The sequence below is a fragment of the Thalassophryne amazonica genome, chromosome 16, assembly GCF_902500255.1.
Source record: "Thalassophryne amazonica chromosome 16, fThaAma1.1, whole genome shotgun sequence".
Lineage (NCBI taxonomy): Eukaryota > Metazoa > Chordata > Actinopteri > Batrachoidiformes > Batrachoididae > Thalassophryne > Thalassophryne amazonica.
In genome coordinates this window covers 18,244,842-18,267,752 of record NC_047118.1, presented here as the reverse complement: position 1 = coordinate 18,267,752, position 22,911 = coordinate 18,244,842, and the positions used below count along the sequence as shown (strand labels likewise).

The window sequence follows — 22,911 nt, the reverse complement described above, 5'->3', positions numbered from 1 at the left end:
AAATTGCCAAAAAACTAAAAACTATGTAAACTTTTGAGCACAGCTGTATATATGTGTGTGTGTGTGTGTATGTATATATATATATATATATATACGTATATACGTATATTCTCACACTCATTGGTCACCCTATTAGGTATACCTGCTCGATTGCTTAACACAAATAGCTAATCAGCCAATCACATGGCAGCAAATCAATGCATTTAGGCATCTTGCTGTGACAAGGACGATTTGCTTAAGTTCAAACTGGCCATCAGAATGGGAAAGAAAGGGGGTTAAGTGACTTTGAAGGAGGTATGGTTGTTGGTGCCAGACAGGCTGATCTACCGGGATTTTAACGCACAGCCATCTCTAGAGTTTACAGGCAATAGTCCAAAAAAGAGAAGATATCCAGTGAGCAGCAGTTGTGTGGATGAAAATGCCTTGTTGATGTCAGAGGAGAATGGGCAGACTGGTTGAATGGGCGACTACGTGATGCCATCACGTTAATATGGACCAACCTCTCACCTATGCCACAAAGAATTAAGGCAGCTCTGAAGGCAAAAAGGGGGTCCATCTCAGTACTAGCAAACTATATTTGATGAATTGCTTTATTTTTCTACTTTTGAAACAATTTGAGATGAATAGGGGAAAATAACTTTCCCACCATAAGGTGGCACTCTAACACCGCTTGTGTGAAAACTGTGGCTTTCTCAGGTTGACAGATGTTGGTCAGGAACCTGCTTGTCATGTTTGTATGAAAACCCACAGTGACCACATTTATAAGCGATACATAAAATGTATGAGCTGAGCTGTGACGCAAGTTCCATATGGATGCAGTTTGTTGCGGTCTATTCTCATACCAGATACTCCATTACATATATTCTTTTTCTTGCACGTATGCATAGGCGTGCTGTTTTGTATCATTTCACATACATGATGTATTTGATCCTTTGCAAGATTAGCAAAGCTGCTTTTGCAGAAATCGACGTGCCTTTGTTTACCTTCAAATGTTTTTTTTTGTATATGCGACTTCACCTACAGGTTTCTGAGTCTGATGTCATATCCTGCAGGGCACTGGAAACACTTGGCCGACTTCCCAGCAGCATGGCCTCCTGGGGCTGATTCAGGCAGTGTTCTCACTCCGGAATTCTGGATGTCTGACAGGAAACAGACCCAACTCTCCACGGCCACTCTTCGGTCTCAGCTCATCCCCCCTTCACCAAAAACCTCTCCTGGGGCCTTTCTTTATGACTTCTCTCAGAGAAACTAACATAGAAATAGACATTCTTCACCACACCCTGGTTTTACCCTCCATCGGTCCCATGACAGAGCTGCGTTGCTTTCGCCTTTGGCAATGACAAAACTTTATTAGGTTAGAAAACCACGATTAACAGCAGAGCGATATTTGCAAGCACAATTTCAGGTTTTCGTGTTGAAGCAGGTGGTTTTCTGGCCTTGTCAGAGCATGTTTGGATTAAATGCTTCATTTTGAGTACTTCTCAGATGTAGGCACAAGAGCGAGGCGTCTCAGGACCTGCAGATAATAAGATGCAGCTACAATTAAATGTTTGAGTATTTGCTGTTTGCAAGACAGTCACACAAAAACATTGTTTGGCAAGTCATTTATTTTATATATATATGTATATAAAAAAGAATGCAGTTAACAAAAAATGTTTATGTACCTCTATTAGTGTTTCGACTGTACCGATTTAACTGAGGCAGCGTGCTACTGGACCACAAAAACAACAACAAAAATAAGGCTATTGCACACAAGACATTTCATACGACCAAATACTGTACAGATACATACATACTTACAAACATACATAGTTATACATGTATAAAAATCATTTAGGCAAAGCAATGAAGTCATACATAGTGGTATAAAAGACCTGTTTCATTTTTTTTTAAATGGGGAACGTAAATATCACTGAAGCTGCCAAAGTGCTTTTCACTATTTTTACTTGGCCAATTAAATGTCAAAGTCAACTGAGGGAAAGCAAAGTTTTTAATGTGTGCGGGGGAAGGTTACGGAAAAACAGGACCTCTAACGGGTGACTGAGGTGGCCACTGTGTCGGAGGACAATGGGGGTGAAACTGACCTGGTGGGAGTTTCTTTGAAACCTTCCCCAGATTTCCTGGGGTGGGGTGAAAGGTTGATGGAATGTTGATCATATGGCCGGCAGTTCACCCCAGAACGTTCAAAACGTTGTTGATTGTGGCGCTGTTTGTTTAGGGCTTAACATTAAGAGTGGCCCATCCTGTAGGTCTCTCTCTCTCTCTCTCTCTCTGAACTTGTCAATAATGTGGGAATTCAAAACGATGATCAATAATACTGTCGATAATGGAGCGCTTGCCCCGAAAACTTCATACGTACATTCAGCCAAATTCCCCAAGAGGAGGCCTCAAACAGAGACCGTTAGGACTTCACTCCGTCATAGTCAGAGCTGATGGACAGCTGTCAGAGTGAAATTCACCAGTGCCAACTCACTTTCGGAAATGTTCTTTCCGATTAGGGCCTTCCTCAAAGGAAACTGTTAAGATAAGAGAAAGTCAACAGTGGAGGTGAGAGGGAGAAAGATTATGATCACAAATGAGGGAGGGGGTGTTAGCGATTGAGGATGGAGGTGTATTATTTCACACGTTAGCACTTATGAGTTAGAATTTCATGCATTAAATGTGAGCAGGTTATGTAAGTTTGTCGGAGTAATCAAATTGTAAAAGCGTGGTATATAGGGAGTAATATAGGCCTGGTGTTTGTCAAGGGAGCAGTGATCATCGTTTGGTTTCTGTGGATTGTATTGCTGAGTGCAATCTCCTGGTTTCACAAAGAAAGGGAATTTCAGAACATCTACAAATTTACAAAGTGCAACTTTCTAAGGTTTGCATTGTTTCAGAGTTTAGGTGTTGCAAAAAACACAGTTGATTTTCAGTTAAATGTCTCTGTCTCTCATACTGGGATGAAGCAGTTGTTTCAAAAAATGATTCGCTGTTTCAAATGCTCAAACCCCCCCGAAACGAAACAGTTGCTTTTGAACATGAATCAGTGTTGTTACTTTAAATGAACCATTTCAGGAAATTATTCGCTGTTTCAAAACACTGAAAGACAACAAAAGAAGCAATTACTTCAGAAAATAACTTGAGCTCATCTGTGTGCTCATGGGTATGTTGGTCTTCACATCAGATGTACTCAGGTGCAGGTGCATTGCTATCATTAGGCAGCAGAAACGATGATACTGAGACCTGAACACAGAGTCTTCCTGCTTCTTAAGCAGTGCAATAATAAGACACAACTTACATAGGCTGGGACCTGATACACATACAATCTGCTTGTACACATAATGAAACTGAACTGAAAACAATAATTAAACAAAATAAAAGTAAACACAAATGTAAAATACCAGGGAGCTTTGGTGACTGCTCTCTGCTCACATGCTGTGATGTGTGACACACAGATACGTGAATTTACCCAGAGAACCTCTCGCTTGGCTATGTCATTGAAAAAGCAGAACGCCATGTTCCACTGCCCTCCGGCTCTTAAAGATTATCACAGATGACACTCTGACTGATCCAAAAAAACATCCTTAATTAGTTAAATGACAGAATATAACCCCTTTATGCACTGTGCCCTACTTTGCGCTCAGGTTATGCGCTCTTGAAACAGCAACGTGGGGTAGAAGAAGCCCCAAATGGGCTTCTGCTTCGTACTTTCAGCCATGTGCCATAGACTGTCAAGATAGGGCCCTTAGTGTATCAAAATGCTCAAAACACTATAACGGTGACATCAAGTGGACAAAATGAATTTTGGTCGTTGTTGTCCAGACAACAAAAGCCCCAGAACACTTTTAAGTTTTATTTATATATATATATATATATATATATATATATATATATATATATATAAAACTTACATTTCTGTTTTTTGGCTTTTGATAGTGGCTCATATGAGTGAAAATCAAAACAAAAACCAGTTGACCTGTGAATGAATATATGAAAGTAGTTTGCAACTCAGTAATAATTAATGAGAGTACCTATGAAAAGCACAAGTCTGAATTATGTCACCATAAATTGAGTCGTCATCACAGCTGTGCCAGAGACCTCTGGCTATTTTTTTTTTTCTTTTAAATATCTTTGCCTGATCACAGCTTTGCTACCAGATATCATGCACATGCACGTCTCCTTTGTCCCTCTCATGCACACGCGCTCTTGATGCGTTTCAGCTGTGTCACACGCAGGTTGTGCAGTCTTGCATGATGGGTGTAGTCTGGTGTTCGTGTTTGTTGGTGCAGTGCTCCAGAGAGCTGGAGCTCTTTAGCGGCATGAGGCATCGCTCAGCGGGCCGGCCGCTATGCAGCACCCCCCAGCAGCACAGCAGTCGCAGGAACTCCTTCCGCATGTCTTTGCTGCGCAGCGTGTAGATCACTGGATTAAGTGCTGAGTTCAGAGTGGCAAAGCCGAAAAAGATGTTTGCTTTGGCGAGGATGGGGCAGGACTGCTTCCTGCAGAACGTATCTAGTAGGAGGATGGTGAAAGCAGGCAGCCAACACATGATGAAGACACCCAGCACTATCGTGACTGTTTTTAAAAGGGAATACGCTTGCGAGTTGGTCGCCTCCTGGTGGCTGGAGCGCACAATCAAATAGATCCTCACGTAGAGGATGAGGATGGAGAGCAATATGAGGCTGAAGATGGTCACCACAAAAAGGATGTACCACTTGGAGTAGAGCGGCAACACCGCCGAGCACTCGGCGAGGCTGTTGATGCAGTTCCAGCCAATGATCGGGAGCCCCCCCAGCAGGATGGAGGTGACCCAGCAAGCCCCGATGAGAAGGAACATGCGGCACGTTTTGGTGGAGCCGTACACCTTGACTTTAGTGATGGCAATGTAGCGCTCGATCGCTATCGCCAGCAAGCTGAAAACCGAAGCCGCCAGAGCGATGAACGCCGTCCCCTCCCGGATGAACCACTGCACTGGCACCAGCTCAAAGGTCTTCGACCCTGAGAAGAAGATGTTGGCAATGTAGGCGGAGCCCGCCAGCAGGTCGGAAAACGCCAGGTTGCCGATGAAGAAGAACATGGCAGAGTGAAACTTCTTGTTCCGGCACACGGCGAGGAGGACGAGGAGATTCTCCAGGATGATGATGCTGCAGAGGACCACGATGACCACGTTGAGGACGGTGAGCCCCTGTTTCCTGGAAATGCGTTCCTCCAGCTCCTGGTTGGTCATGTCCTTTGCAATGGCATAGTAGTACTGGATCAGACTCCTGTTGTAGTACTGGGAATACTTGCTCTTCATGGCGACAGCGTGGCAGAGCACGTTGGCTTTACGGCAAAGATTCATTCACACAGCAGGGTTGAGCAGACCTTCTTCACTGATAATCATCGCCTCTTAAAGGAGGGTCCAGACCGAGCAGGAGACTGGCTGCCCCGCGGTCACGTCTCAGGGGCTGTATGTGGGTCACCTACACACATACACACACACACACACACACACACACACACACACACACACACACACACACACACACACACACACACACACACACACACACACAAAGAAATGACAGTCGATTGATTAATGAAATAATGCAGCAAACATGCTCCAAGTATCAATGCACTGAATTATTTCTCCATTTGAACAACCGCACTTGTCGGGTTTCCAAGCTCAGTCTCACACTTTCTTTCATGCCCCATCACAAAAAGCGCCCCATTTTTCTGACAATGTTTTTGTTATTTTGCTATTTAGAATCTTCCGTTTCTCCTAACTCTAACCATAACCACACCCCCCAGACCCCCGTCACGCCACAGTAATTAATGCATGCCTCCGTAACGAAAAGCGCTGCATTTTCGTCTCCCCAACATGAGACCATAGCTTAATGTACTTTTCGTAATTCTGCCACGAACTACCATGAGACTGGGATGGGCTTCCATCACCTTCCAAATAGCGCAAATTAAAATAGCGAATTCAAAATATGGTTATTTTTCAAAAAAAAAAAAAAAAAGAAGAAGAAGAAAACACTGTTAAATATCACCAAAGTTTTTTTGCTCCCATGATGTGTTTTTTTCCTGGCAATTAAAAAAAAAGCCTTATTTCTAAAAACAGTAATGAAAATGTTTTAAGTCATGTGACAGAAAGCGTCACATGACATTCTACAATACAGGAAGCAGCACGTGTGGGTGGAGTCAAAGACAGAGAGCTTGTTAAATTATGTAAAAGATGACGTTATAGCAATATGGGGTTTAAAAAAACAAAACAACAAAATGGAAATAATTAGCAGGACTTCCTGTTCTGTTGACGTAAAAGATGACGTTATAGCAATATAGCATAAAAAAAAAAACGAAATGGAAATAATTAGCAGAACTTCCTGTTCTGTCAATGTAAAAGATGACGTTATAGCAATATGGGGTTTAAAAAAACAAAACAACAAAATGGACATAATTAGCAGGACTTCCTGTTCCGTCGATGTAAAACATGACGTTATAGCAATATAGCATTTAAAAAAAACAATGAAATGGAAATAATTAGCAGAACTTCCTGTTCTGTCAATGTAGAAGATGACGTTATAGCAATATGGGGTTTAAAAAAACAAAACAACAAAATGGAAATAATTAGCAGGACTTCCTGTTCCGTTGACGTAAAAGATGACGTTACAGCAATATAGCATTTAAAAAAAAACAACAAAATGGAAATAATTAGCGGAACTTCCTGTTCCGTCAATGTAAAAGATGACGTTATAGCAATATGGGATTTTAAAAAACCAAAACAATGAAATGGAAATAATTAGTGGAACTTCCTGTTATATCGATGTAAAAGATGACGTTATAGCAACATAGCATTTTAAAAAAAAAACAATGAAATGGAAATAATTAGCAGAACTTCCTGTTCTGTCAATGTAAAAGATGACGTTATAATAATATGGGATTTTAAAAAACCAAAACAATGAAATGGAAATAATTAGCAGGACTTCCTGTTCTGTCGATGTAAAAGATGACGTTATAGCAATATAGCATTTAAAAAAAAAACACGAAATGGAAATAATTAGCGGAACTTCCTGTTCCATCGATGTAAAAGATGACATTATAGCAATATAGCATTAAAAAAAAAACAACGAAATGGAAATAATTTGCAGAACTTCCTGTTCTGTCGATGTAAAAGATGACATTATAGCAATATAGCATTTAAAAAACCAAAACAATGAAATGGAAATAATTAGCGTAACTTCCTGTTCCATCGATGTAAAAGATGACATTATAACAATATAGCATTAAAAAAAAACAACGAAATGGAAATAATTAGCGGGACTTCCTGTTCCGTCGATGTAAAAGATGATGTTATAGCAATATAGTATTTAAAAAAACAACGAAATGGAAATAATTAGCAGAACTTCCTGTTCCATCGATGTAAAAGATGCCGTTATAGCAATATGGGATTTAAAAAAACCAAAACAAAATGGAAATAATTAGCGGAACTTCCTGTTCCGTCAATGTAAAAGATGACGTTATAGCAATATGGGATTTTAAAAAACCAAAACAACAAAATGGAAATAATTAGCGGAACTTCCTGTTCCGTCAATGTAAAAGATGACGTTATAGCAATATGGGATTTAAAAAAAACCAAAACAATGAAATGGAAATAATTAGCGTAACTTCCTGTTCCATCGATGTAAAAGATGACATTATAGCAATATAGCATTAAAAAAAAAAACAACGAAATGGAAATAATTTGCAGAACTTCCTGTTCTGTCGATGTAAAATCAATCAATCAATTTTTTTATATAGCGCCAAATCACAACAAACAGTTGCCCCAAGGCACTTTATATTGTAAGGCAAGGCCATACAATAATTATGTAAAACCCCAACGGTCAAAAAAAGATGACGTTATAGCAATATAGCATTTAAAAAAACCAAAACAATGAAATGGAAATAATTAGCGTAACTTCCTGTTCCATCGATGTAAAAGATGACATTATAACAATATAGCATAAAAAAAAAACAACGAAATGGAAATAATTAGCAGAACTTCCTGTTCTGTCGATGTAAAAGATGACATTATAACAATATGAGATTTAAAAAAAAAAACAAAACAACGAAATGGAAATAATTAGCGGGACTTCCTGTTCCGTCGATGTAAAAGATGATGTTATAGCAATATAGTATTTAAAAAAACAACAAAATGGAAATAATTAGCAGAACTTCCTGTTCCATCGATGTAAAAGATGACATTATAGCAATATGGGATTTTAAAAAACCAAAACAACAAAATGGAAATAATTAGCGGAACTTCCTGTTCCGTCAATGTAAAAGATGACGTTATAGCAATATGGGATTTTAAAAAACCAAAACACCGAAATGGAAATAATTAGCGGAACGTCCTGTTCCGTCAATGTAAAAGATGACGTTATAGCAATATGGGATTTTAAAAAACCAAAACAACAAAATGGAAATAATTAGTGGGACTTCCTGTTCTGTCACTGTTTACTGGATTCACAGTTCTTGCAAAAGACTTGCTGCATTGACAGTTACCACCGGAACACAGAAAGCAGCAGTCACATTTCATCGGTTATTGAACAACGGAGTCATTTCGCTATTCTGCTCTGTTGACATTCTGAAAATATCACATCAGCATCACACTTTGTACTCTGAACACCTGGATCTGGGAGGTGATGGTCTAGTGATTAAGCATTGGGCTTGAGACCAGTGGATCCTTGGTTCAAATCCCAGCCTGTGTTGTGTGGGCCGCTGAAGAGGAGGTACTGCTGGCCCACCACCACCAGAGGGCACCCTGCCTGGAGTGCGGGCTCCAGGCACCAGAGGGCGCTGCCATCTCACAGGAGCAGCCGGGGTGACAGCTGTCACCTACGACAACTGTTACCAATCATCTGATCCGCAGCGGTATATCTGCAAGACGTCATCTCCACTTCTCTGCCGAGATATCGCTCTACCAAGGAGGTACCGATCTCAGCTGACTGTTGATTCTCTGACAGGAATATCTATTGCTTGTGTGTGTTGGACAGCAGATATTCTGTTTCTTTTTTCGACGAGAGGTGGAGGTGGCATTCCCACCATACGTGTTGCTGGGTGCACACGCACCCACATCTAACTGTTTTTGTTCCTCGCCAGCAGTACCAGATCCGACAAGCGGAGGCAGTGGCCACCTGGGTGTTCAGGACTTGGCGGCTCAAGTATTCCCGGGGTTCGGTGGCGGAGGAAATCGTGTGGTTCCGGTTCTGCTTTGGACGGACGTCTCTTATCTTTGAGCCTGCCCACACGTCACCCTTGTAATTGACTGACTGTTAAATTTCACATTCGCCGTGTTGGTTGTGTTTTTTCACAACAGTAAAGTGTTGTTATTTGACTTCCTTCATTGTCCGTTCATTTGCGCCCCTGTTGTGGATCCGTGTTCCTACACTTTCACAACAGGATATCTCGGCCAGCGTCATGGACCCCGAGGGGCGTCAACCGGCTGTTGAACGGCCAATGGAAGAACCGGGCGCACAGGCGTCTGCAGGAGGAATGATCAGTGAGTTGCAGCGAATCCTCACCGCCTTTACGGCTCGGTTGGATCTAATGACCGAGCAGAACGTCCTCCTTAACCGCAGGGTGGAGGCTCTCGCCGCTCAGGTGGAAGCGCGCCCTCAGGGCGCTGCTGCGGCTCTCCCTCCTGTCGATCCTGTGCGCAACGTTGACATTCCACAGGTCGTTCAACGACCCCTCCCACCTTCCCCTGAAGCATACATAAGCCCTCCAGAGCCGTACGGGGGTTGTGTGGAGACGTGCGCGGACTTTCTTATGCAGTGTTCGCTCGTCTTCGCACAACGTCCCGTCATGTACGCGACTGATGCTAGTAAGGTAGCTTATGTGATTAATCTGCTTCGCGGTAAGGCACGCGCTTGGGCTACAGCGCTCTGGGAGCAAAATTCACGGCTCCTTCAGACATATGATGGGTTTGTGTGAGGGAGTTCAGAACAGTGTTCGATCACCCAAATAGAGGAGAGACCGCTTCAGCCGTGCTGCTGTCAATGAGACAGGGGCGCCGGAGCGCAGCTGCTTATGCAGTCGACTTCCGCATCGCGGCGGCGAGGTCCGGCTGGAATAGCACTGCCCTCCGTGCCGCCTTCGTAAACGGACTGTCGTTGGTCCTGAAGGAGCTCCTGGTGGCTAAGGACGAACCGCGGGATTTAGACGGGCTTATTGATCTGGTTATACGATTAGACAATCGGTTAGAAGAACGCCGTCGGGAACGAGACGAAGGGCGTGGCCGGGCACGCGCCGTCCCTCTCCCTTCCGGTTCCAACCGAGCTCCGCCCTCCCCACGCTCCACGGCCTCTACGCTCCGTGTGGTTACAGCTCCCCCTGCTGATGAAGCTATGGACACGAGCAGGGCCACATTTAAACCACCAGATAGACAGAGGAGGCTGGTCCGCAGAGCGTGCTTTGTTTGTGGCTCGATAGAGCATCAAGTGAGGGACTGCCCCGAGCGGTTAAACAACCAACGCCCGCCCCTAGAAACTGGGCTAGGGGTGGGCCAAGACATTCACGTGGGACACACCCATATTACCACACGACTCCCGGTTACAATCCTTTATGAGGATTTAACCCTTCAGGCCCCAGCACTGGTGGACACGGGCTCAGAAGGGAATTCGCTAGACAGCAAATAGGCCAGGGAGGCAGGGCTCCCTCTGGTGGCACTTACTTCACCTGTGCAAGTACGGGCACTAGATGGCTCCCTACTCCCTTTAATCACACATAAGACACCTCCAGTAACTTTGGTGGTGTCAGGGAACCACCGGGAGGAGATCGAGTTTTTTGTGACTCCTGCCACCTCCCGCGTGATTCTAGGGTTCCCCTGGATGTTAAAACACAATCCCCGGATGGATTGGCCGTCCGGGGTAGTGGTTCAGTGGAGCGAGACCTGCCATCGGGTATGTTTCGGTTCCTCGGTTCCTCCCGGTTCCCAGGCTAAGGAGGAGGTCAGAGTCCCGCCCAATCTCGGGACAGTGCCGGTGGAGTACCATGACCTTGTGGACGTGTTCAGCAAGGATGTGGCGCTCACCCTTCCCCCGCACCGCCCGTACGATTGTGCCATTGATTTGGTTCCAGGCGTTGAGTTCCCGTCCAGCAGGCTGTACAACCTCTCACGACCTGAGCACGAATCAATGGAGACCTACATCCGGTACTCTCTAGCTGCCGGGTTGATCCGGAATTCCACCTCCCCGATGGGTGCAGGTTTCTTTTTTGTGGGGAAAAAGGATGGCGGACTACGTCCATGCATTGATTACAGGGGGCTGAACGAAATCACGGTTCGTAACCGATACCCATTGCCCTTATTGGATTCAGTATTCACGCCCCTGCATGGAGCCCAAATGTTCACTAAGCTAGATCTTAGAAATGCGTATCACCCGGTTCGGATCCGGAAGGGAGACGAGTGGAAGACGGCATTTAACACCCCTTAGGTCATTTTGAGTACCTGGTCATGCCGTTCCAAGCATTGGTTAATGATGTCTTGCGGGATTTCCTGCACCGATTCGTCTTCGTATATCTGGACAATATACTCATCTTTTCTCCGGATCCTGAGACTCATGTCCGGCATGTACGTCAGGTCCTGCAGCGGTTGTTGGAGAACCGGCTGTTTGTGAAGGGCGAGAAGTGCGAGTTCCACCGCACTTCTTTGTCCTTCCTGGGGTTTATCATCTCCCCTAACTCCGTCGCTCCTGATCCGGCCAAGGTCGCGGCGGTGAGAGACTGGCCCCAACCCACCAGCCGTAGGAAGCTGCAACAGTTCCTCGGCTTTGCTAATTTCTACAGGAGGTTCATTAAGGGCTACAGTCAGGTAGTTAGCCCCCTGACAGCCCTGACCTCACCAAAGGTCCCCTTCACCTGGTCGGATCGTTGCGATGCCGCGTTCAAGGAGTTGAAACGGTGCTTCTCGTCTGCACCCGTTCTGGTGCAGCCCGATCCTAGTCGCCAGTTAATGGTTGAAGTGGACGCCTCGGACTCAGGGATAGGAGCTGTGCTTTCCCAGAGCGGGAAGACCGATAAGGTCCTTCACCCGTGTGCCTATTTTTCCCGCAGGTTGACCCCGGCCGAACGGAACTATGACGTCGGCAATCGAGAACTCCTTGCGGTGAAAGAGGCTGTTGAAGAGTGGAGACATCAGTTGGAGGGAACGTCCGTGCCATTCGCGGTTTTCACTGACCACCGGAACCTGGAGTATATCAGGACCGCCAAGCGGCTGAACCCCAGGCAAGCCCGCTGGTCACTGTTCTTCAGCCGTTTTGACTTCCGGATCACCTCCGTCCCGGGACCAAAAACCAGAGATCGGATGCCTTGTCCCGGGTACATGAAGATGAAGTCAAAGCGGAGTTGTCGGATCCACCGGAACCCATCATCCCGGAGTCCACTATCGTGGCCACCCTCACCTGGGACGTAGAGAGAACCGTCCGGGAGGCCCTGGCACAAAGCCCGGACCCCGGAACTGGGCCGAAGAACAGACTCTACGTCCCACCAGAGGCTAGGGCTGCAGTCCTGGACTTCTGTCACGGCTCCAAGCTCTCCTGTCATCCAGGGGTGCGAAGAACCGTGGCAGTTGTCCGGCAGCGTTTCTGGTGGCCGTCCCTAGAGGCCGACGTCCGGGATTATATCCAGGCCTGCACCACCTGCGCCAGGGGCAAGGCTGATCATCGCAGGGCTTCGGGACTGCTCCAGCCGCTGCCCGTGCCTCATCGCCCCTGGTCCCACATCAGCCTGGATTTTGTCACGGGCCTCCCGCCGTCCCAGGGCAACACCACCATCCTCACGATAGTGGACCGATTCTCCAAGGCGGCCCACTTCGTGGCCCTCCCGAAGCTCCCGACGGCCCAGGAGACAGCGGACCTCCTGGTCCACCACGTCGTCCGGCTGCATGGGATTCCAACAGACATTGTCTCCGATCGCGGTCCCCAGTTCTCGGCCAGGGCAGGAAGTGTGGTTGTCAACTAAGGACATTCCCCTCCAAGTGGTCTCCCCTAAATTGCAGGATCGGTATATCGGTCCGTTTAAGATCCTCAAGGTCATCAGTCCAGCTGCAGTGAGGCTTCAGCTTCCGGCCTCACTGCGGATCCATCCCGTTTTCCATGTGTCCCAACTTAAGCCACATCACACTTCACCCCTCTGTACTCCGGGTCCGGCACCACCTCCTGCCCGGATCATCGATGGCGAGCCGGCTTGGACTGTGCGCCGGCTTTTGGATGTCCGAAGGATGGGCCGGGGCTTCCAGTATTTGGTGGACTAGGAGGGGTACGGCCCCGAAGAACGCTCCTGGGTGAAGAGGAGCTTCATCCTGGACCCAGCCCTCCTGGCCGATTTCTACCGCCGCCACCCGGACAAGCCTGGTCGGGCGCCAGGAGGCGCCCGTTGAGGGGGGGGTCCTGTTGTGTGGGCCGCTGAAGAGGAGGTACTGCTGGCCCACCACCACCAGAGGGCACCCTGCCTGGAGTGCGGGCTCCAGGCACCAGAGGGCGCTGCCATCTCACAGGAGCAGCCGGGGTGACAGCTGTCACCTACGACAGCTGTTACCAATCATCTGATCCGCAGCGGTATATCTGCAAGACGTCATCTCCACTTCTCTGTCGAGATATCGCTCTACCAAGGAGGTAACGATCTCAGCTGACTGTGTTGATTCTCTGACAGGAATATCTATTGCTTGTGTGTGTTGGACAGCAGATATTCTGTTTCTTTTTTCGACGAGAGGTGGAGGTGGCATTCCCACCATACGTGTTGCTGGGTGCACACGCACCCACATCTAACTGTTTTTGTTCCTCGCCAGCAGTACCAGATCCGACAAGCGGAGGCAGTGGCCACCTGGGTGTTCGGGACTTGGCGGCTCTAGTATTCCCGGGGTTCGGTGGCGGAGGAAATCGTGTGGTTCCGGTTCTGCTTTGGATGGACGTCTCTTATCTTTGAGCCTGCCCACACGTCACCCTTGTAATTGACTGACTGTTAAATTTCACATTTGCCGTGTTGGTTGTGTTTTTTCACAACAGTAAAGTGTTGTTATTTGACTTCCTTCATTCCTTCCGTTCATTTGCGCCCCTGTTGTGGGTCCGTGTTCCTACACTTTCACAACAGCCTGACTGTAAAATCACTAAGGGCCAATGGGCAAGGTCCTTAATTCCCTAGCTGCCCCTGGTGTGTAGTGAGTGCCCTGTATGGCAGCACCCGGCCACTGTGGTGAATGTGAGGCATTATTGTAAAGCGCTTTGAGCATCTGATGCAAATGGAAATGTTCTATATAAATGCAGTCCATTTACCATCTACAGTATCATAAAGTTCTCACTGAATTCACACATTTAGATTAAAACCTATATTTGTTCCATGGAATTTTTTATTTTATTTTTCACAGCAGCACTTGCTGTCAAAAGTGAATATTTTAAACCTTTACTGCCTGCCATAGCAATACACACAACAGACATAGTTTTATCTTTAACAAGGAGAAAGCCCCCCTCCCCCCCAGCAGTGCAGTCTCCTGGCTTTAATTAATTAATTAATTAAATTATTGTTCATTTCTGTTCTTCTCCTGCAGTTGAATGGGTGGTGATGATCTGTCTCCTCCTGTAAAGTCTGAACAATCTACAGTGTTTTCACACTATAAACGCACCAGACCACAGTTTAGTTTGACTTCAGAGACCACCTCTTGTGGTCAGACCAAATTTTGGTCCTTTGGTCCAAAACCTGGTCCAAAACCTGGCAGCTTAGCACCTGCTATTTTAGTTTGGACCAAACTGAGAAGTCCGAAGGTTCAGACCAAGCAAGGTATGTGTGAAAGGACTGTTATACCAGCATACATAAGTCCTCTTACATTACCTTCCCTAAAACAGGATTTGGAAATTGATATCCCTGAGTTAAGATCGGATTTTGATTGGGATTCGGTCTGGGCTAATGTTCAGCTGGTCACTAACTACTCCTGAACTGTACTCACAGAACTGATCTTACTCTGAGAAGACTGCACTTGAAGGGTCTCCTGGTTGATTCTGGAAGCACCCTGTGCTCCTTGAGGGCACCTGATCCATTCTTCCATATGCTCCCGGGAATGCCGGCCTGTTGCTTGTGTTCTGGAACAGGATCTACTCTCAGTTAATCTTCTCCTTTACCTTGCCTGTTGTCAGCCCTGCAACAGACTGGCAGCTTGTCGTAAGTGAACCCCGCCTCTCACCTGCCCCCGCCTTCCCATCTCCCCCCCCCCCCCCCCCCCCCCCGTGACCCTTAAATGGAATAAACAAGTTTAGAATATGGGTGGATCTCTCTTTTGTGTTGCTGTCATCTTGCATTATTTCATTCTTTTCATTACTGCACATTGTCTTTTCAAAGAGTGAATAAAACATTTGATCAAAGAAAAGGAATCATTACATACTTTTAGTTTTACACCATTTTGTTAGTGCAAATAGTAGAAAGTCAAATTAAAGCCAACCCAGTCTCACGGCAGTTCGTGATGCCATTTCGAAAAGTCAATTAATCTATGGGTTTGTGATATCGTCACGAAAATGGGCCACTTTTCGTGAAGGGGGCATGAAATGTGGGGGTTTGGTTAGAGTTAGGAGAAGGGGGAGGATTATAAATACACTCAACAAAAATATAAACGCAACACTTTTGGTTTTGCTCCCATTTTGTATGAGATGAACTCAAAGATCTAAAACTTTTGCCACATACACAATATCACCATTTCCCTCAAATATTGTTCACAAACCAGTCTAAATCTGTGATAGTGAGCACTTCTCCTTTGCTGAGATAATCCATCCCACCTCACAGGTGTGCCATATCAAGATGCTGATTAGACACCATGATTAGTGCACAGGTGTGCCTTAGACTGCCCACAATAAAAGGCCACTCTGAAAGGTGCAGTTTTATCACACAGCACAATGCCACAGATGTCGCAAGATTTGAGGGAGCGTGCAATTGGCATGCTGACAGCAGGAATGTCAACCAGAGCTGTTGCTTGTGTATTGAATGTTCATTTCTCTACCATAAGCCGTCTCCAAAGGTGTTTCAGAGAATTTGGCAGTACATCCAACCAGCCTCACAACCGCAGACCACGTGTAACCACACCAGCCCAGGACCTCCACATCCAGCATGTTCACCTCCAAGATCGTCTGAGACCAGCCACTCGGACAGCTGCTGAAACAGTCGGTTTGCATAACCAAAGAATTTCTGCACAAACTGTCAGAAACTGTCTCAGGGAATCTCATCTGCATGCTCGTCGTCCTCATCGGGGTCTCGACCTGACTCCAGTTCGTCGTCGTAACCGACTTGAGTGGGCAAATGCTCACATTCGCTGGCATTTGGCACATTGGAGAGGTGTTCTCTTCATGGATGAATCCCGGTTCACACTGTCCAGGGCAGATGGCAGACAGCGTGTGTGGCGTCATGTGAGTGAGCGGTTTTCTGATGTCAATGTTGTGGATCGAGTGGTCCATGGTGGCGGTGGGGTTATGGTATGGGCAGGCTTCTGTTATGGACGAAGAACACAGGTGCATTTTATTGATGGCATTTTGAATGCACAGAGATACCGTGACAAGATCCTGAGGCCCATTGTTGTGCCATACATCCAAGAACATCACCTCATGTTGCAGCAGGGTAATGCACGGCCCCATGTTGCAAGGATCTGTACACAATTCTTGGAAGCTGAAAATGTCCCAGTTCTTGCATGGCCGGCATACTCACCGGACATGTCACCCATTGAGCATGTTTGGGATGCTCTGGACCAGCGTATACGACAGCGTGTACCAGTTCCTGCCAATATCCAGCAACTTCGCACAGCCATTGAAGAGGAGTGGACCAACATTCCCAGTGGTGGGCACAGATAACCAAAAAATTAACATCGATAACAGATAACTGAAAAGTTATCTTTGTTAAAGATAAACCGATAAACCACTGAAAAATGTATCGGAAGTTACAGATAATCGATAACCAATAAATTCCGGTGTTATTTATGGGACATTTGCAGTTACTAAAGAGCTGTAATTGATTTTTAACATGATCGCTTTTGAAAGCATCAAAAGACCTAAAGAATAAGCAAGAATGTTTGACTATGTTGCTCCCTGCAGGAAACAGCACAGACAAATCCTGAGAGCACCCACAAAATCAGCTCTTTATTAATCATAATCATTTTTCTTTTAACATTCTGCCCAGCTTCCTATCAATTTCAACACTCCGGTCAGGCAGAGGTCTTGAAAAATAAAGTCATACTAACTTATGGTTTTTTGAAAATACTTATAGAATAACTCCATTAATGTCAATTTTGTCATTTGTACAAAGTTAAAATATAACATATATCTTTTAATGTTGAATAAGGCACTAATTCTGAGGTTTTGTAGCAAACACAGACCGCAAAGCATTCTGGGTAAAAGTGCTAAACAGTGATTGGTTCGGTAATCCATTATTTAAACCAACACGTTAATGTGACGTGTGTCGTGTGTTGGTTTAAAGATAAATGTGCTTTTGTAAAATATTCCATTTTTATTTGTAAAAACAGGCATTTTTACGGAGCCCTGGAAGTGTCTCACAATTGCATGTTTTAAAACTTTTATGATGTTGTAAAACGTGCACTCAATATTAGTAAGTAAATTTATTTATATAGTGCCTTTCACAGACATAAGGCCATGTACACACGTTGTCGGGTATTTGTAAAACCGAATATCTTACCCTTTCAGTTTGGGGAAAAAACTTCATCCACACTATGTCGTTTAAAAAAAAAAATCCATCCACATCGAACCGTATAAATGTGTTGTAATTAGTCTGCCAAACCTTTGGGTGGCAGTACTGATTAAAATTCTATCCAATCAGGAGCCTTATTCTCTTGTCGTCACTTCCACAAAAACTAAAAACATGGCGCCAACCTCGTTCGTGTGGACCGATAAGGAGTCGGATTACTTCTAACTGTAGTTTTAGAATACAAAGTTAACAAATATATGCACACAAAAAGCGCCTGGACCATGGACAATACCAACACTTTGAGAGCAGCCATGTACCCAGACGTTTAATACTGCCTTGAACACTCCTGGCCAGTAGATGGCAGTAGCGGCCTTGAAAAAATTTCAAACAAAATTCCAGATAATCCGTGTCTGCTACATTTAAGATGCGTGGAATTTAACAAACGCAAATACACTAACGTCTATAAACCCAGAGAATATATTCACGAGAGTTTTAGGCACTAGAGTATAATGCTGTTATCTGTGGACCCTGAACAGAGTGTCTGAAATGCATTTGTCCTGTCGTGAACGTCTGAGATAACCTTATGCTACCCATAATGCATTGCTGCCTGGCACAGCATGTGCTCACAAAACCTTAAAAATTAGCACATTACTTTAAAACGAAAACATATATCTGATATTTTCACTTTATAAACTTCAGACAGAATAATTTTAAATAACTTGTCTAAAATGAGTGGTTAAAATTTGAACCATAAGTTAAACATGTATGCCTCTGGATGACTTTGTGACATTGCGATTATATTAGTATGGTGTTAAAGGAAATTACTTTTTTTTTGGTCACCAGTTCTCTTTTGCTTACAGACAATAGAGTGGTTTCTGTTTGCAGAGGATAGAACAACATGCTTATTAGGAAACTTTTAACAGGTAGGTCTCAACATCTTTAACAGTTTTAAAAATGTTTTTCACTGTTCAGCTTAGTTTAGTACATTATCGGTGTAAAAGTTATCGGACGATATTTCATCGGAAGATAATTAGTCCGATGACGGTTTTTAAATTGATCTAAAAAGTTAATCCGATAATGAAAACATTATCTTCGATAATTATCTGTTATCGGATTATTGGAAGTGTGCCCACCACTGAACATTCCACAGGCCACAATTGACAACCTGATCAACTCTATGCGAAGGAGATGTGTTGCACTGCATGAGGCAAATGGTGTCACACCAGATACTGACTGGTATCCCCCCCCCCCCCCCAAAACTTCACCTTTCAGAGTGGCCTTTTATTGTGGGCAGTCTAAGGCACACCTGTGCACTAATCATGGTGTCTAATCAGCATCTTGATATGGCACACCTGTGAGGTGGGATGGATTATCTCAGCAAAGGAGAAGTGCTCACTATCACAGATTTAGACTGGTTTGTGAACAATATTTGAGGGAAATGGTGATATTGTGTATGTGGAAAAAGTTTTAGATCTCTGAGTTCATCTCATACAAAATGGGAGCAAAACCAAAAGTGTTGCGTTTCTATTTTTGTTGAGTGTAGTAAAATCAAATTTAAAAATGTATCACGAAAGGTGCCCCATTTTCATGATGGGGGCACGAATAAAAGCATGAGACTGGGCTGATTAAAACACATCAAAAATCATTTTTTGGACAGAATCAGATTTTTCTTCATCTCTAGCTTCATGTCACATTTTTCCTCGTAGGGTTGAAGTGGCAGCTGGTAGTCAACCTGCTCTACCAGCTGAGTTATAATCACCGCTTGATTGCTCTTTGATTTTAAGACCATCGATCATATGACCAAAAGAATTTACATCTACAAACTGCAGACAATGTGTCCATTTATTGCATCCCCCAATAAAACACCCACACAGACGGACAGTTTCAGCTTGCAGCGGCGTTCTAAAATGAGCAGAAAGCAACAACTTGTACGTGTCTTTGTAAAAAAGAGTCTTTGTTTGAAATTTACTCTGAGGAATATCAGGCAAAAGTGTTCTCTGTTTGTGAATGAACCCCAGCAGAGAGAACCTTAAGGTACGCTGGCAAAAAAAAGTCAGAGTTCTGGTTCTGAGACAAAGTGTCGCCCTCACAGACTGAAGGCGACATTCCACCGACCCTGTCCGAGCACTCGCCTGTCAACACACGGCATTGTTCTTGGGAGCAAATCATTCCACTCAAGTGAGCAACTACTTGAAACTTCAGCATAGCGAGTGGATCAGCCAGACCTCAGCCTGTCGCGCTCGCTCCAACCAGTTCACAAAGACAAACAGCAAATTAAACAGATACCCCAGAGGAAAAGGTGCAGGTTGAACTGGCTTTGTGAGCATGCCGTGTAATACTGCACAAGCGAGGTGATGGGTGAGAAGCAAATTATGTGCAATATAATAAATTGTTTTCAAGCGTGGCCTCACAACCGAGGACTCATTACCACGACACAAGGTAATTGTGTCATAAACAGTAGGATGTATTTGTTTTAAAAGAAGCTACACGTGTGTTGACGTATTTCTTTAGAGTCCATTGGCCAAGCAGGTTTTCTGTACCACTTAAGGTGACTAAACACATTCCAGCCTCAGGATTTCATGACCTGCACAAAAATATATGATAGTACTTTGAGAGTAATAGCTAAAGCCAGGTAGGAGCAAATGAAGGATTAAATACGGGTCAAAATTTAAAAATGCTCCAATCGTATTGAAAGGTATACCACATTATTTGTCTTATTATAAAGATTCCAAAAAGGAATAGTTTGTGCTATCTGTGACTGAATGTTATGGAGTTATGGGGTAAAAACAGTAAAAATGGTGACAAAAGTCAATTTCAGCTTGTACAGGGCTCAAAAATTAAAGTTGCCTAATTTTGATAAAAAATGGTGCAAATTATTGGTTGAATTAATAGGGATTTAAAAAGAAATAATTGCCATCTATTGTGCTTAGTTATCACATTACAGGGTAACATATGTCACAGAATCCAATGGATGTTGTCCTTGCTTGACCTTTACTTTGGAGATCAAATATTCAACACAGAGGAACTGTTCCAGTTATTAATTCTATTAGCTCAACTAATAATTTTCATTACTTCTTACCAAAAGTGGAGCAACTTTAACTTAAGCCGTGTACAAAGTTACACTGTCTCCATTTTTGATGTTTTACCCCATAACTCTATAACATTCCGTTATAGATATTCCAAACTATACCTTTTTAGGATCTTCATGATCAGACAAATAATGTGGTATCATTTTCAATATGATTGGAACATTTTTAAATTTTGACCTTCTGTAATCCTTGTTTGACTCTTTCCTGGCTTCCTTGCTACCATTCTGGGAAGGTTAGGTTATCATACATTTTTTGTGTAGCTATACTAAGGCTGGAGTGTAAGTATTGTTTATTCACCTTAGTGGTACCAATTATGTCAAAATTGGCATGGGGCTCATGCACTATTAAGATGTCACAAATCACATCAACCGGATTGCATTCCATACTTCCAAAAAGGCAGATTAGATGAGATCAGATAGAAGAGTGGGCACTAGCACTTGCACATTGCTGCATCCCAGTGGGGATGTGGTTTTGAACTGGGTGCATGGTTTTACCGCCACTAGAATTCTAATCCTGTCACCAACTCCTGTTGGGAGATGAATCTATTGCTTTGATGGTGGGACAAAACCAAAACAGATGGGGGAACATCTCTTGAAAGTAACCATCTATCTACTGGAGCCATGTTAAACATAGTCATCCCCTTGATCTTCTCCAGCCCCTGAGGTCCTCAACACTGAGGCACCTGCGTGTTGGATGAAGCCAAAGTAAATGCGCCACATGGCCAAAATGATGCAAGTGATACTCCTCATCCGAGTCTCCATCAGGAACTGTTCATTTCACACAAAGTTATTCAAAGGATCCTCCAAAGTGATCTAGTACCAAAGATATAGTCATCACCTTAGGTCACTGGTTAGCATCCAAGTCTCACAGTCATATAGTAAGACAAGAAGCACCAGGCCCCTAAAGACTTGGACCACTGAAGTCACTGAAAGCCTGGGCCTTAGATGTTTCCTAGTTCATAGAAGTCTCCTACTTGCTCTGAAAGACCTGCTCACTGTGCTGGTGTGTATGGCAAATCTACATGCTGGTCTCCTTTTAATTTCAAACAACGGGCGTGGAAAGCTGTAGTTTTGAGACACGTATTAGATCAATGACATTGCTGAAAAGGGGCATAATATGACCCTTCAAACATGTTTGGACTGTGACAATCAGTAATGACAAAAACCTTGTAAAGCAAAAAGAAGGCTTCAAATTACCCAGATAACTGCTTAAGTAATTAAAGTAAACACTTAAATGAACTCTAACTAACTGACTAAATAAAAATAAACAGAATAAATGAGCTGCAGCTAGAGGGGCTGCAAACAAACAAATGTTGGAGGCTCTGGAATTCTAATTAGAGATGAAGCTGGCTGCCTTAAACCTGCTGAAAGTAACAGGATCCTCTGCTAGGCAGCTCTGCGGTAATTCCACTGCTCACTCTACCCTGGCCAGCTACAGCACCTCTTAAAGTAGACCTGCTTTGAAATAAATGTGGTCAGATCTCAGAAAGAAATAGGTGATATGCAGTGGTGGGCACACTTCCGATAATCCGATAACAGATAATTATCGAAGATAATGTTTTCAGTATCAGATTATCTTTTTAGATAACTTTAAAAACCATTATCGGATCAATTATCTTCCGTTTAATTTTTGTCCAATAACTTTTAAACCGATAAACAAAGCTAAACAGCAACAAGCATTTTTAAAATTAGTTCAGCACCCACCTGTTAAAAGTTTTGTAACAGACACATAGTTAGAACCTTTGCAAACAGAAGAGAACTGCTTGTATAAAAAGCATCTCAATCCTCTGCAAACAAAGGAAAAACAGCCCCAAAAGGGAAAAAAAAACATTTCATTTAACACCATACCGATATATGGGCAATATGACCTAAGTCATCCAGGGGCATACATTTTTAACTTATGGTTCAAATTTTAACCAAACTAATTTTGGACAAGTTATTTAAAATTAGTCATGTCTGAAGTTTCATAAAGTAAAAATATCAGATATATGTTTTAGTTTTAAAGTAATGTGCTAATTTTTAAGGTTTTGTGAGCACATGCTCTGCTCCGCAGTGCATTTTGGGTAGGATGATGTAATCTCAGTACGTCACGACAGGACAAATGCATTTCAGACACTCTGTTCAGGCTCCACGGACAACAGCATTAAACTCTAGTG

The 22,911-nt window shown here is 44.0% G+C and overlaps 1 protein-coding gene across 1 annotated transcript in view; it reads right to left on the bottom strand.

Moving 5' to 3' along the window:
* Nucleotides 1–4,092: 4,092 nt before the first annotated feature.
* The window catches only part of s1pr2 (sphingosine-1-phosphate receptor 2), a 69,147-nt gene continuing 50,328 nt past the window's right edge, over nt 4,093–22,911 (bottom strand). Inside the window, exon 2 of the mRNA XM_034190505.1 lies at nt 4,093–5,444. Within this exon, the coding sequence (XP_034046396.1) occupies nt 4,208–5,323 (1,116 nt within the window). The 5' untranslated portion in view covers nt 5,324–5,444 and the 3' untranslated portion in view covers nt 4,093–4,207. The remainder of the gene's footprint in view (nt 5,445–22,911) is intronic.